At 50.0% G+C, this 15,028-nt stretch overlaps 1 protein-coding gene across 5 annotated transcripts in view; it reads left to right on the top strand.

The window, feature by feature from the left end:
- MYLK (myosin light chain kinase) overlaps positions 1-15,028 on the top strand; it is a 319,613-nt gene that overhangs the window by 239,134 nt on the left and 65,451 nt on the right. For 4 of the 5 annotated variants that reach the window (XM_037837064.1, XM_037837074.1, XM_037837055.1 and 1 more), the window contains 2 exons: positions 149-1,818; positions 9,070-9,186. In XM_037837064.1, the coding sequence (XP_037692992.1) occupies positions 149-1,818; positions 9,070-9,186 (1,787 nt within the window). Of the gene's footprint in view, positions 1-148; positions 1,819-9,069; positions 9,187-9,569; positions 9,677-15,028 lie in introns of those variants that run through there. The other variant, XM_037837091.1, reaches the window with a different exon arrangement.

Below are 15,028 nucleotides of genomic sequence, written 5' to 3'. Positions count from 1 at the left end.
TCTATAAACACAGCCTGGCTGGCCCCCACCTCCTCTTTCCCCTCCTCTCTACCCTCCCACCCTCAGGGATTTGCTCTCCCTTGATGTTTCTTTCTTAACCGGCCCCTTTTCCTCCTGCTACTTTCCTTTTTCCTTTCACTGGTTGCAGAGGGAGGGAGCCTGCCAGCTGTGAGGGCCTCTCCAGCAGAGGAGTTGGTGGTGTTGATGGTGGTGACCACTATGGGACCCTGAGGCCCAGCTGGCCAGCAAGAGGGCAGGGTTGGCCCGACGAGGACGAAGAAGGTGAGGACGTGCGTGGCGTGCTGAAGAGGCGCGTGGAGACGCGGCAGCACACCGAGGAGGCAATTCGCCAGCAAGAGGTAGAGCAGCTGGACTTCCGTGATCTCCTGGGGAAGAAGGTGAGTACCAAGACTCTATCGGAAGACGACCTAAAGGGGATCCCAGCTGAGCAGATGGATTTCCGCGCCAACCTACAGCGGCAAGTGAAGCCAAAGACTGTGTCGGAGGAAGAGAGGAAAGTGCACAGCCCCCAGCAGGTTGACTTCCGCTCTGTCCTGGCTAAGAAGGGGACTCCCAAGACCCCAGTGCCTGAGAAGGTGCCACCTCCAAAACCTGCCACCCCAGATTTTCGTTCTCTGCTGGGCAGCAAGAAGAAATTGCCAGCAGAGAATGGGGGCAACAGTGCTGAAGCCTTGAATGCCAAGGTGGTGGAAAGCCCTAAGCCTGTGAGCAATGCCAAGCCTGCAGAGACCCTGAAGCCCATGGGTAACGCCAAACCTCCCGAGACCTTGAAATCCCTGGGCAGTTCCAAGCCTGCTGAGACCCTGAAGCCCATGGGCAGTGCCAAGCCTGCAGAGACCCTGAAGCCCATGGGTAATGTCAAACCTGCCGAGACCCTGAAGCCTGTGGTTAATGTTAAACCTGCCGAGACCCTGAAGCCTGTGGGTAATGTCAAACTTGCTGAGACCCTGAAGCCTGTAGGTAATGCCAAGCCTGCCGAGACCCTGAAGCCTGTAGGTAATGCCAAGCCTGCCGAGACCCTGAAGCCTGTAGGTAATGCCAAGCCTGCCGAGACCCTGAAGCCTGTGGGTAATGCCAAACCTGCCGAGACCTTGAAGCCTGTGGGTAATGTTAAACCTGCCGAGACCCTGAAGCCTGTGGATAATGTCAAACTTGCTGAGACCCTGAAGCCTGTAGGTAATGCCAAGCCTGCCGAGACCCTGAAGCCTGTGGGTAATGCCAAACCTGTGGAGACCCTGAAGCCCGTGGGTAATGCCAGGCCTGATGAGACCCTGAAGCCTGTGGGTAACATCAAACCTGCCGAGACCTTGAAATCCCTGGGCAGTGCCAAGCCTGCAGAGACTTTGAAGCCCTTGGGTAATGCCAAACCTACTGAGACCCTAAAACCCCTGGGCCATGCCAAGCCTGCCGAGACCCTAAAACCCCTGAGCAATGCCAAGCCTGCTGAGACCTTGAAGCCAGTGGGGAATGTCAAACCAGCTGAGACCCTAAAACCCCTGGGCAGTGCCAAGCCTGCCGAGACCCTGAAACCTGCTGGGAAAGAAGAACTGAAAAAGGAGGTTATGAATGATGTGAACTGCAAGAAGTTTCGTGCAGGGGCCATGGATAATGAAAAAAGATCAGAGAACCAAGGGACAGCCCCAATCTTCAAGGAGAAGCTACAGGATGTCCATGTCGCAGAGGGTAAGAAGCTGCTGCTCCAGTGCCAGGTGTCCTCTGACCCCCCAGCCACCATCAGTTGGACACTGAATGGAAAGACGCTTAAGACCACCAAGTTCATCATCCTCCACCAAGAAGGTAAACAAGAGCAGGGGTCGGGGAAGAAGGGGCCTCTGTACCAGGTCTGCTTTCAGCTCCTGGAGCCCTAATCTTGTTGATCACTGCTCATAGCCCACAGCCTGGAATGCCCAGCCTCTGTTTCCCCCATCACTCACAGGATAGGTGCCCTCTCAGGGGCCTTGGGCATATGCCCCATTACTGGGGGGTGGGGGTGGGAGAATCTGGTCCTTGGGGCACATGCCCAGGTCTCAGCATCTGTCTTGCAGAGCCCCCTGATGGCACCACCGCCTGTGGCTCCTCAGAGTAGATCTAGGCCTGACAGCTCTGGCCTGAGGAGGGCTCTGTTTGCAGGCTTGGAAATTAGGTGGCACTGATGCTGGAACCAACTAGAGGTTCTGAGCTAGGAGCTGCTTAAGCAGCAGCATTTTAAGTTTGGGGAAGGTTGTGCAAGGATGGAATGGCATGGAGTTGTGATTTGGGATTAACTGCAAATTAAGTCTTCATAACATCGTGGGTTTAAAGGGGCCTGTGGGGGGGAGGGGGGAGCCAAAAACTCAAAACAGCCCCTACTGCACATACTCACAGGCAGACAGAGCTGCTCGTTTCCTAATTTGGATGAGACTTTGTTTGCTGGTATTTCACATTCTTGGGTGGTGGGGAGAAGAGGGGGGGGTTGTGTGTGGGGCTCTAGATCTTGCTACCTGTGGCCTTTTGGAGTCTGGAGTTCTCAGATAGGCCAGTTTATACATGGAGAAGAGATGAGGGTGAGAAGGGGGTTTTTCCTGGACCCTCAATTCAGTTTGAAGTGTTTTTGAAAATCCCCTGCCTGGGTGGTAGTTCCAAGGCCAGCAGACACCCAACACCCCACTCTGGTGGCCAGCAAAGGGATAGATCGCCAGGCTAGAATAGGGTCCTGCCTGGTGACTCTGGACAAGGCAGGATACAGGAAATGGAATTTTGCCCTGGGGGGTGTGGGGTAGAGGGCAGCCACAGCAGGGACTGGAGTGGACAAGTCCTGGCTAAATCGAGACCAGCTGAGATGGCAGAAACTCCCTTCAACGCCCTGCACATACCTCCTTCCATCCTGTGATTGCACCCCTATCCACTCCTCCCTCACCCCTTCCGAGTCCTTCCTTCCTTTTAAAAACTGGAACGAAGCACTTGGAGACAACACTGTCCTCTCAGCTCACATGAAGTTTCTTTCTTCACTGCTCATCTCAGCAGACCTGAAACAGCAGAACATTTTGACTCTAAATGCTGGAGTGAAGGGAAAATTGGCCAGGAGAGAGAAAAATGCTTTCTTTTTTCCTAATGTTCTGTTGACACAGTAGCTTTTTCATGTGGGTGTCTCCAGATTGGCTGGTCCTGCAGAAGTCATCTTGTCCATCCTCCTGCCTCTGCATGTTCAGCCTCCCTGAGGTCCACACATGGATGGGCATGGAGGATTAGCCTGTGGGATGTGAAGGGGAGTAGATGCCACAGCCTTCTCTGCTAGCCCTTGTGGGCCTCACCCAGTTTGAAAGCCCTTGGTAAAACTGATCTTATACTCATACTGTGTCTTATCCTAAGTCACCTGTGATGATCTCTCTGGGCACAGTGATAGGTGGGCAGGCCCTGTCCTTGGAACACATCCATTCACACAGTCCTGCACGATGTGAGGTCCATGGTGCACCAGCCTCAAGGAAACTGAGGTTCACACAGCTGGAGGGAAATGCCCAAAGCCTGCAGCTGCTTTGGAACTGCATGGGGCTCAAACCCAGAGCTGCTAGCAGCAACAATCCACTCAACCAAGCAATGTAAGGCAGCCCCCAGCCCTGGTTTCAAGAATGTACCTGGGCTATTAGGCTGATGCCTAGGGTGCCACGAGTATGTTTTATCTGCTGTTCACTGAGTGTTAAAGGGCACAGTGACCCCAGCTACTCCAGCATCACCTCCCATGAAAACCATTCTAAAGGTTCAAAGCAGGGGAAGAAGAAGTGATTACAGGAAAGGCCATCGCAAGGAAAGGATAAAGAGAGATTGGGGTTTAGGGGTTAGGTGAAAGGAGAATACTTGAGACAGCTCCAAATCATACTTTTAAAAAAATTCTAAATACTTTAAAATTCCATTTAAAGGTAAAAACAACTTGTACTTCTTGAATAATAAATGGCAGCCACTGTCCTAGGCATCTTACATTTTTCACTCATTTAATCTTCACCACAACGGCTGTAGTGCTTTTTAGAGAAGTTAAGTACCTTGCCCAACGGTGCACAGCTGGTAAGTAACAGAGCTGGGGTTTGAAGACAGGTGGTGAGCTTAGACCACTTTGCTGTATTTGCTATATTAGCTTAATTCTTGTTAGTATGTCAAAATACTGTGGCAGCTAAGAAAACTTTAATATGCTCACAAAGAGCATTGTCTATCAAAGGAAAATGCTGATGGCTATTTACTCATCATCATTAACAGGTGTCCAAAGATTGGAGGCCTGCTATGCACCCTGGGCCCTAAGTTTCTGGAATTTTCATTGCAGTGGAGGAAGCAGACCTTGAAACAGGCCTATTCATCTTGCCACACTTAGGGAAGAGTGCCTTGTCTCAGAATATCAGCCCCGCTTGCTGTCTATCATCTCTTTACTATAGCTCCACTCTGCAGACCACAGACCTTCAAGAACCCTGTATTCAAATGAAGATCCATCTTAAGGATCGATTCCCACTTCAGCAGGTCCCACTGCAGGGAGTAGGGCATTCTGAGAACCAACAGTGGCTCTTCTCTCAGTACATTTGGGAAGAGAAAATGCACACTCACAGTGATAAAACTTTTCAAACCAACTGTTAGGACTGCTGCCGGGAGAAGAAGAGGGAGCTGAGTGCTTGGACCATAAGAACCATTGGGTGGTGAAAGAGCTGGCCCTGCCATGAACCTGGCAGGCAGGCAGGGAAGAGGGAAGCTGTGGGCTTTCCAGTTAGGGGGACCAGCAGCGGCAAAAGCAGGCCTGCCCACACCGAGTCCTGGGACATGGGAACAGGCTGAGTTTGAGAGGGAGGCGTAGCCCCAATTTCATCCCATGTTACGCTAAGGAACTTGATTCTGAAAGCAATAAGGAACCAGGTAAGAGGGAGCTATTTTGGAATGAAGAGCAATGCACACACAGATAGATTTTAAGATTTTCTTAGGCTCTGGAGAAAGGTGGTGAGACCCGGACTAACAAGGCAGCTTTGAACACGGAGAGGAAATAACCAGCTCAGGAAGCAAGGACAGAATTAACAGAAACTGGTGCCTGGCTTGGAACGGGGATGGGGAGGGAGGTACTGAAGAACGAGGCATGCAGACCAATGAGCATCAGTGTTTGGGGGACTGGGGCCACAGTCCTGCCTTTGGGGGAAATAAGGAAGCTGATGGTTTGAGGTGGTTGGTGGGAGAAGATAAAGGGATTGACTCAGCGAGTCTCCCCATCTCTCACGTTCACTCAGCACCCTCCCAGCCCTCTGAATAAACTAGCTCCCTGACTTGGAGCCCTTCTCACTCCACTGCTGTCATCTGAGATCGAGATCCACTTCCTTGAGGATGCCTTCTTAGGCAATGTCACCTGCTTTGACCATGAGAAAGTCTTGTGCTCACCTCCCTGCACATCCTCATGTTTGTCTCTGTATGCGTCAACCCCCTGCTCCTGGAGTCTCTGTTTATAGGATTTGGGGGAGGAGGCATTTGTCTGATGTCCGTAGCTGGAGCAGGGCTCATAGTAGGCATAGGTCCCCCAAAACAGAACTACATCCATCCCCAGTTAGTGCCAAGGAGAGAGGAGGTATGATTGCAGTAGATTGTCGTTGACTGCAATTGCTGGAGGGACATACAGACGTGCAGAGGCTCCCTTCCTCTTTCTGCATCCCCCGTGGCTGCAGAGCAGTTGGTGTTCAAGGTGCCACAGGCTAGAAGCAAGCACCTGGCCCTTGCAGGCCTGACGTGTGGGCGTCCCGGGCCCTTTCTGGACCCGCAGCAGAGCTCCTCAAACCTTGGCTGAGGGTGGGGAGGCAGATGGTTATTTGAGCCAAGGGGAGCCCTGTGGGGCTGGGATTCTGTTGTCCTGAGAAGTGCCTTTATCTTTATGCTTTGTTTCCTGTCTCTAGGCCACGCTTCCCTCCCTGGCAAAGCATTCCTCACAACCTAATAATGAGGATTCATTTTGTTGTTGCCACTGTTGTCAACTGATGATTATTTTTAATTATCTTCCATGTGGAATCCTGCAAAGGCTTTTTCAAAACCTATGTCAGTTCATCCTACAAAGCACAAGGGTTCATGCCGCGCGTACTACATGTGGGGCCACTGTTCTGGCCCGTTTAGTTGTTTGCTTAATTTACTTGAAGAACTCTGGCAAATTAGGGAATTTTTTTCCGTTTTAGAAAACTATATTTTCTTTTTCAGTATTAGGTTATATTTGATTAAGTGTTTGTGACTCTGCTTGCATAGATTCTACTAGATCACCTGCCACAGAAATGAGCCTTTGTCATTCTCAGAATGGCAAATTTTTTTTTTTTGACTGCAACTGCTTTCCAAATTCAAGAAAACATTCATAGTAGAAGCAGTCACTGCCCTCAGACAGCTAGTGTGGGAGACAGGCTTGGATTTCACTAATGGCCTTATGAGAAGCACTTGGAATCAGATAGGCTGGGGCAACTTGAATGCATAGAGAGGACCACCCAGGGCTGGGGGAGGGGCAGGTTTGGGGGCCACAGGGAAGGTGTCATCCCTGAGGAGGTGACCTGGCGAGGGATTGCCCTGTGGTCTGGCCCTGCCAGGAAGGCCAGGTCAGGAAGGCTCTGCAGATGGAGGACAGCATCGAGGCAGAGCCTCCAGGGCTTCCGGTGGCCGCCACCTCCCACCATCCATGCCATCCATGTCCCCTCCTCCCCACCCCCCACACTCAGGAAGGGAAAAAGAGAGGGGAGACCTCAGACCTCGGAGCCTTTGCTCCATGTGGTGGGGGGCTCTTGCAGCCCGAGTTCTAGCTGAGCCATTCCTTAGATTCCTGGTTGGGTTGTGACCTTTCCCATCCCCCATCACCTCCCTCTCAAAACTCCCTACCAGGCTGAGGCTTCTCAAAAAAACGCTGGGAAACAGTTTTTCTTCTGGAGGTCAGGAATGAGCTGTCCCACAGGAAATGCCAGATTCCTTGTCTGGGGTAGCTGAGCCTCCAAGGCTGCCGGGGGCCCCTCCCCCAGCCTTCACTTGTGGCCAGGGGTCCAGGGTTTGGGTGCATTGGAAAAGCTGACAGCTCTGATGCCTTCCCAGGGGTGGGAGGGACATGGGGATGGTGGGATGGGGAGGTAGAGAAGTAGGGGGGCCTAGGGAGCAGAGGGATGGGGTGGGAGTGCTGGGAGAGCAGGGGATTGCGGGGGAGAGGCTGTGGTCTAAATGCCCTATTTCTTCCCTGGTAGCCTCATTCCTCTTTGCAGTTCTCATCCTTTTGAGGTAAGGTAGAAGGAAGCTGGGGGACTGAAAGTGAAAGAAAATAAAGGATTTGGACAAGACGTTTGCTGGGAGTGGGATATCTTCCCCCACAGCCTTAGTCCCACACTGAGGAAAATTTGGGAAATGGGGTTGTTTCCCCTAAGCTTTAAGTTTTGGGGCCAGAGATCATCTCACCATCCTCCTGCCCTCCCAGGTGAATGGAAATTTCTTTCTCTGGAAGGTAGTTACCCTCATTCTTCTGTTGCAGGGCCTCACAGTTCTCTATCATGATAGACTTCCTGAAAGTCCACCCTAAATCCTCTCTGTTACAGTTTCTCTCAACCACAGTAAGATGACAGCCTGACCCATTGCCCTCTGCCATGGGAGAGCACAGTGAAATCTCTCCAGAGGGTGTCTGTACAAGGGCCCTGAAGAGTGTAGAAGGGGATGGGAGGCAGCTCAGCCATCCTGCCCCCAGGTGGTGTGTAGAACTAAGGTTTCTCTGTTTAAAATGTCTGAGAAGTAGAGAAAAATATTACGCCTTTACTTTCTCTTCCAGCCTTAAAGAGGTTCTCTGGGCAGAAGTGATGTCATCCTTCCTCTTTCCGAATATCCCCTATTTGTTGGTTAAGTCTGTGCATCCGTCTAGTGGGAGGGGCTGGCAGCGAGTGTGCGCACTTTCTGAGACCAGAAGGCCCTTTGGGGAGCAGTGCCTTTGTCCCCCCTTCTTTTTATCCTGCCGCACACACACCGTGATGCACACATTCTGCCCTCCCAGTTCTGGGGGCTCGTGAGGGTGGCGGTGAGGGTGGGGTGGGGATGACTGAAGCCAGTGGCCCCAGGCAGCAGGACGGGTACGGCTCTGGCTCCGTCAAGATGCCCTCCTCCTTGTGTTGTGGCTGCTGCCCTGACAGTAGGGGCAGCTTTGGGCAGGAAGCCATGTTTGTGCCTTGTTTGTGTATTTGCTGACCTCCTGCCTGGCCCAGCAGGCACAGTCCTCAGCTGGCCTCTCCCCACACCCTGAGGGGAACCCTCCAAGGGGGTCCCCCAGAGGAAAAGCAGCCAGCCCCAGGAATAAGAGAGCTGGGATGGGCAAGGACCAGACCCTAGATTCCTGCGTGTGCCCAGCCTGCCCCTCCTCCCAACCAGGCCAGAAAATGTGTGTGGGAGCAAGGGTAGATCCAGTTGAGAGTCCGTGGGAAAGAAGGCCATCTCCTTCCCTCTCTGAGGTGACCAGGAGACCCTGCACTGAAGGGAAGCAGACCTGAAGTACCCATCCCCTGGCCCAGGGCCCTTCATTGGCCATGGTTCTCCTGAAAAACCAGCTCCAAGGCCCAGGCTATACATCACCTTCTTCCATCTGCTCTTCTCACAGGCCAGTCCCCTTCCTGCACAAGTTCCTATCCTCCCCCACCAAAAAAAAAAGAAAAAACTCTGCTCAGAACTCCCTTTTCCCAAGACACACTCCCAGAATCATTGCTGTCAGGTGGGCAGAGCCCCCTCACCTGCCATAGCTCCTACCACAGGTCTATAAACCTGGGCCTCTCTCTCAGCGGCGTCCCAGCAGGCGGGGCCTGTGTCCATCTGCTTCTTCAGTGGTACTGGGTGCTCCCAAAGGCAGAAGCTATTGTATTTACTGATCAGTTATTTTGGATGTGGGTTATCAGTAGATAGTGCTCTGACTTTGGGAAGGAAGGAAAGGGGTTGATTTCCTCAGGGCCTCTGACTTCTGGGCTCCCAGAGGCTGCCCAGGAGAGTGATGCTCACCTGCCGTGCTGCAGAGGCCCAGGCAGGCATGGGTGCCCCACACCTGGTCCACTCAGCTCTGCTTCCTCTCCCCCTCAGGCTCACTCTGCTCCGTCTCCATCGAGAAGGCACTTCCCGAGGACAGAGGTGTATACAAGTGTGTAGCCAAGAATGACGCCGGCCAGGCTGAGAGCTCCTGCCAGGTCACCGTGGAAGGTAGGTCGTGCCCACCAGGCGCCGCCACACAAATCTAGGGTCCCCCACCTCAGCTGCTTCCCTGCCCACCACACCTGGGAGGAACTGCCTCCAAGACTGCCATCCCCACCCAGAGCATGTCTTTTGTGGGAGGCAAGCTATCGCATTCGAAAACAAGTCAGGAAGGAAGCTGGCAGCTGTACTTGACACCCTCGGTGGCCTCTTCCTGCCTCCCCTCTCCCCACTCGGAGGAGGGGCTGGCCACCTTATCATTCCCCCTCCCCAGTCCTGATCCCCACACGCAGAGCCTTGTTGAGCATGAACCCAGGGAAACCAGGGCATAGGGCTGGAGTAGAAAAGACACACCCACAGGAAAATGACTAAAAAGCATTTTACAAGCTGCAACAAACAAGTGTCAGTGCTGGCAGGACCAACCCAGCCTGGGTCCTAAGAGGACCGGGGAAGAGCAGGGAACACGGTGGGGTCCGGGTGGGGAGACTTCCTCATGGAGGTGAGTTGGGGCCGAGTGTTTGGGTAGAGGGACAGGGCCTGTGCCAAAAGAAAAAACGTGGGGCGTGGAGCAGGCCTGCCCGGCCTGAGGGGGGTTTTCCGTGTAAAGAAGTGGCAAGAGCAAGCCGTGAGGAATTTGTATTTGTCCTAGAGAAATGCAGGTGCTATATCCATGACTTCTTTCTCTCCTCCGGGCGGAGTTTAGAATTACAGAACCAGAGGTAGAATGAAGCTTGTGTTGGTTTAGACTACCATCCTCATTTTACAGATGAGGCCACCCAGAAAGGAAAAGCCCATCTTGTGTTAGGTTCTCTGGCCCATTTATGGTGGAGCCAGGCCAGAATGCATCCCAGGACTTTCTTTTTATTTCCATACTTGCCTGGAAGTGTCAAAAAATGTAGCTTGGGGAAAGTTTCTTGCCTTTGGAAAGTCTGGTTAATACCCATTGGTGATGTGTTTACAAACTAGTGTCCAAATAAGGCATCTCAAAAACCAGCTTTGTTGTCCTTCTGACTACTGAATACTCTCTCTTGAGTTCTAATATCCTAACTAGCTTCACTCCCTTTCCAAGAGATATAGAACCTTTGTCTCCATTCTGAATTTTATAATCTGATTCTGATAACAAAACTGAGATCCACAATACATAATGAATGATAGAGAAAAGAAATCTTTTAAAAAAATGTCATAGCAATGCATATAAATTGTTAATAGCCAACAGTAAGACTGAAATAATGTATTGCTGTGTGTGTCTCCCTGGAGTTCTGTGAATATATTTGCCACTTAGGCTCTCAGGAAGCAGATTTGATGGGTCCAAGTTTATGGTCAGTTCGGAGGGTGCTGGAAACACATTTGGAGGCTCTGAGCCAGGGTCTACCAGTGCTGTGTAGTGCCGCCTCTCCTGGGCACCTCTGTCAGAGTCCTTCTGCCTCTTTGTATACAGGTGCTTCAGTTTAAAAAAAAATAAATGAGTGTTCCTGGGGACTTGACCCCATAAACCTATTTCTAACAGCCCCACAGCTCTTTTGTGACCCAAGATGATTCTAACCACCATCCATAAGGAAGCCCCACCTGCTAATGAGGTTATCTGCTTTTGGAACCCGTAGGCAGGAGAGTAATTCATTCTCCTTATCTGCAAAATTTCAGCACCTTTTCAAGAAACAGCGAATAGTTTATTTTTAAAGCCAAACTTTGTTTTCAAAATGAAATTTTCTTTTCCTCACACAGAACCCCCCCTTTTTTTTAAGTTTGGGGATTTCATTCCGCAACTTAAAGAGCTTTGTTTGTCCAGATGGTCTCCTTCTAGTAGATTCCCTTGCTCTTCGCACTAATCTTAATGACCATCATTATTTATCACTACTTCCTTGAAAGGGGCCTAGGCAGGGTTTAGCCTCAGGCTGCAAATTAGGAGCTGGGTCTTGGGAGAAGAGCTAGAAAAGTGATGGAGGGAAACCAGCTGAGATAACAGGACTCTTGGTTAACTACTTTTTGTTTTGTTTTCTGTTTTTTATTTCCAAAGGAAAAAAGAGCAACCCCTCCACTCCCATTCTTTTCCCTGTTGCTATACATGGAGATATGTTAGTGTCCTGCGTGGTGGGTGGGCTTGTTCCCACATTTAGCTTTTTTTTTTCCCACCAAGAACTATGTCCAAGCAAATGGTAAAAAGTTTGTAGTCTTGTTAACTGCTTTCCTGCCATCTTCAGCACACTTCACCTCCTGTGCTCCACGCCAGCTGAATAAGTTTCCTGTCTTCATTCTGTCTTTCAGTCCTCTCTGCTCTCGCCGCTCTCCAAGGTAATAATATTTAACTTAGAGATCCCAATTGGTCTGTACACCCTTTGAAATTATAGACAACATTTTGTGTGTATATGGATTAGAGCAATTGGTTTTTAATCAAATTCTCAATCAAAATATTTTGAAGAACTATTTGCCCTAGGGAGTAACCATAACTGAAATTTCAAGTCCAGTCATTGTGTGGGGTCTGTCCATCTGCAGCTGCCTACCTGACCTCTGGGCAGGGCCTGTCCTGCATCTTTCCCAAGGAGAGGTCAGGCCCCTGTCCACCAGGGGTGGGGACTGCATCTAATGCTGATTTGGGGCTGACTTCCCTCTGCCACTCAGCAGAGCTGGCCTCTGATGGTCACTCACTATCAGCCTGCACCAAACACCATTAACACCATACATGTGTGCTGAATGTATACTTGAAAGTGATTAAAATGTGAAATATTGTATTGTATATATGTATGTATGTTGGATAGATGTTTAAAAAATGTTTTAAAGAAGAAAGAAAGAAACCAGCACCTTGTGGGGAAAAAAAGGCCATACATCTGTGGTCAACATAATGATATATTTTAAGACCTTATGAAAATGACTTTTGGTTCATTGGCAGTTCTGTATAATTCACACTGCTGTTCCCCTCTAATAGTAAAGGTAAAGGGAGGTAGCCTTTATATTGCAGCACATCTGCCTATTTTAGTCTTTCTGTTTGGGTTTCTTTCCTAAGAAAAGGCATGTTTTTGTGCACTTTTTTGAATATGGTCACACCATCCATCCTCCAAGCTTGGCAGAAGGCAAGTTTCAATGGTGCGACACGGAAGGGAACTGAAGCCTTGACTGGATAAGAGTTTGCCAAAACAATCACCCAGGAGGAGTGACTTCCAATGCCTGCCATGGCCAGAGACTCTTGTGCCTTTTGCCTTTTTAGTTTCTGCAACAGTTGGGCAGGGTCTCTTTCTCAATGAGAAAATCAAAGCTCAGCAAGAGTCACTAGCCTTCCCAGGTCACACAGGCAGTAAGTAGTAGGTTCAGTGTTTGAGCCCAAATACCTCTGATTCCAAAGCCCAGGCCCTTCTGCCACCCTGCACAGTGCACTACAATGTGAATCAGTATGGCAGGATTCAAACCCAGATGTGCCTGGTCCTGCTCCCCTTCCATGACCCACACTGCCTGCCTGTGCAATCAATTATCATGGTTCTTTCAGTGATCCAGATCTTCCTTAGTAACAGCCTTTGCTTCTGGGAAGTCTTTCTGTACATCTGCCCTTAGTGACCCATTTTCTATCAGTCAGACCTAAGTGAGGGGTGAGAAAACAAGGACCCTCTTAGAAGCAAACTCCTAAAATAGGAGTCTGAAGAGCCCTTAGCCCCCTCACTGGCTCATCCAGCCCTTCCCAGTGCACACCTCCCTCCCCCAACCTCCTGGCCAAGGGCACCCGACCTCAGGTTGAGCACTGCCAGGTACCAGTGAGACCAAGAGCTTCATGACCATGCAGGGTCATGCGTGTTTTGGTAGGAGGTTGTTCCAGTGGGTACCCATTCCACCCAGCAAATATTTGAGTTCCAATTCTGTGCCAGGCACTGCTCTAGGGGCTGGGATTAGAAACAATGGACAAAACAGGAAAAGTTCCTGTTCTCAAGGGCCTAATATACTAGTGGGGGAGAGACAATAATACAGATGAACAGATATGTTATATAATCTCAAGTAATGTTACATGCCATGGAGAAAGTAAAGCAGGGTAATGGGGAGAGAATGCTGTTTTAGAGAGGGTGGTTCCTGTAGGCCTCTCTAAGGGAGACCTTTGAATGGACCAGAAGGAGGTGAGATTAGGAGCTCTAGAAAGAGGAAGGAAGAGGTAACAGCAAGAGCTGAGATATACTCGAGGCCTTCCAGGAAGAGTTGAGAGGTCAGGGTGGTGGGAGCTGTGAGCAAGGGGCAGAGAGGTAAGAGACGAAGTTGAAGAGGACCCGTGACCAGATCTGGAAGGCCTTACAGGTCATGACAAGGAAGCCAGATTTTATTCTAAATGTAATGGGATAGCACTGCACGGTCAGGAACTGATGACGTTTTTGAAGCCTCATTCAGGTGGTCGTTAGGTGACTAGATAGAGGATAAGTAAGAAGGAGAGCAGGGAGACCTGTCAGGGGTAGTTGCTGTAGCCCAGGTAGGAGGAGATGGTGGCTTAGACTCAGTGGAGTGGTAGCAGAGATGGGAAATGGTCAGATACATAATGAATTTTGATGGTAGAGGCTATAGGACTTTCTGATAAATTGGATATGGAGAGAGGGAAAGAGAAATCAAAGGTGACTCAGTTTCTGTGGGGGAGCACAGATCAACAGTGGTACCACTACCTGAAATCAGAATGCAGGGGCAGGGGAACAATCAAGAGTTTTGTGCATGTGACGTTTAAGGTGCCCATTAGACACTGAAGTTGGCATTTCAACTAGGCAGGTGTTTGGATGAATCCAGAGTAGAGGAGGGAGGTCAGGGTTGGAGGTAGGATACGGGAGTCATCTGCATATAGAGTCCATTTAATGCTCCAGGACTGAATGGATTCCTTAAGTGTGGATTTGGACAGAGATAGGGATGCTAGGGCACTTCAATATTGAGAAGTAGGGGCAAGACCAGGGGTCTGCAAAGGAGACCAAGAAGGAATAGCCAGTGAGACGAGAAGAAATCCAGGAGAGAGGGGTGCCCCAGAATCCAAACGATGAGGATTTCAATAAGAAAGAAATGATCATGATCAACATGTCCAACACTGCTGCTAAGCAGAGTAAAATGAGCCTGAGCATTGGCTATTGGATTTGGCAACCAAGAGGTGACCTTGGCAAAACAGTTTTATGGAAGTGATAGTCACAAAAACCTATCTGAGACATACAGAGTCTGAGTCAGTTGCTCAAGGTCTCAGCTAATAACTAGCCAGGTAGAGATTCAGACCCAAACCTTGGCTCCTGACCTCTGTGGTCCACCGTCGTCATGGCCACCAGGCAGTTCTGATTGTCACTGAACTGTTTGACCCACCCTTCCTTTGTTGGCCTCAGTCGTGTCATACTCATGTCTGCTCCCACTTTCACATTTGTTTTTACATCATTATAGGCAGCTAATGTGTATAAGGTTGAACTAAATAAAACTGCCATTTTTGCACATCAGAAATACTTGAAAATTGGCAAACATCTATGGTTCAACCTGATACAAGCATATAAAGCACTTAGCATAGCACCAGGCATGTAATAAGTACCCAGTAAATGTCAGCTATTATTTTCCATCTCAATCACTCTTTTTAAACTCTTCTACTGAGATAGTATTATTCCTGCTTTCCTAGTGAGGAAAGTCAGGCTCAGAAAAAGTTCAGAAACTTGCCCAAGGACTCATAGTCACTAAATAGTAGATCCAGAAAGGAGTTTGAAGTTTCTAACTTGAAATCTCTCTCTTTACTATGCTGGCATGTTGAGAAAGGGGTAAGCAGGGAAGAATGGGCCATCCCAGGAGAGGCTGGATTCCAGCTGCCCTGCCCCCATGGGGGGCTCCTAGAAGCTGGGGCCCCCTCCCAGCAGCCTCCAAGACCTCACTCCCCCTGCCT

Source organism: Choloepus didactylus, chromosome 1 (genome assembly GCF_015220235.1).
Source record: "Choloepus didactylus isolate mChoDid1 chromosome 1, mChoDid1.pri, whole genome shotgun sequence".
NCBI classification, from domain to species: domain Eukaryota; kingdom Metazoa; phylum Chordata; class Mammalia; order Pilosa; family Megalonychidae; genus Choloepus; species Choloepus didactylus.
The sequence above is the reverse complement of the archived record's forward strand: the minus strand, read 5'-3'. Positions and strand labels throughout refer to the sequence as shown.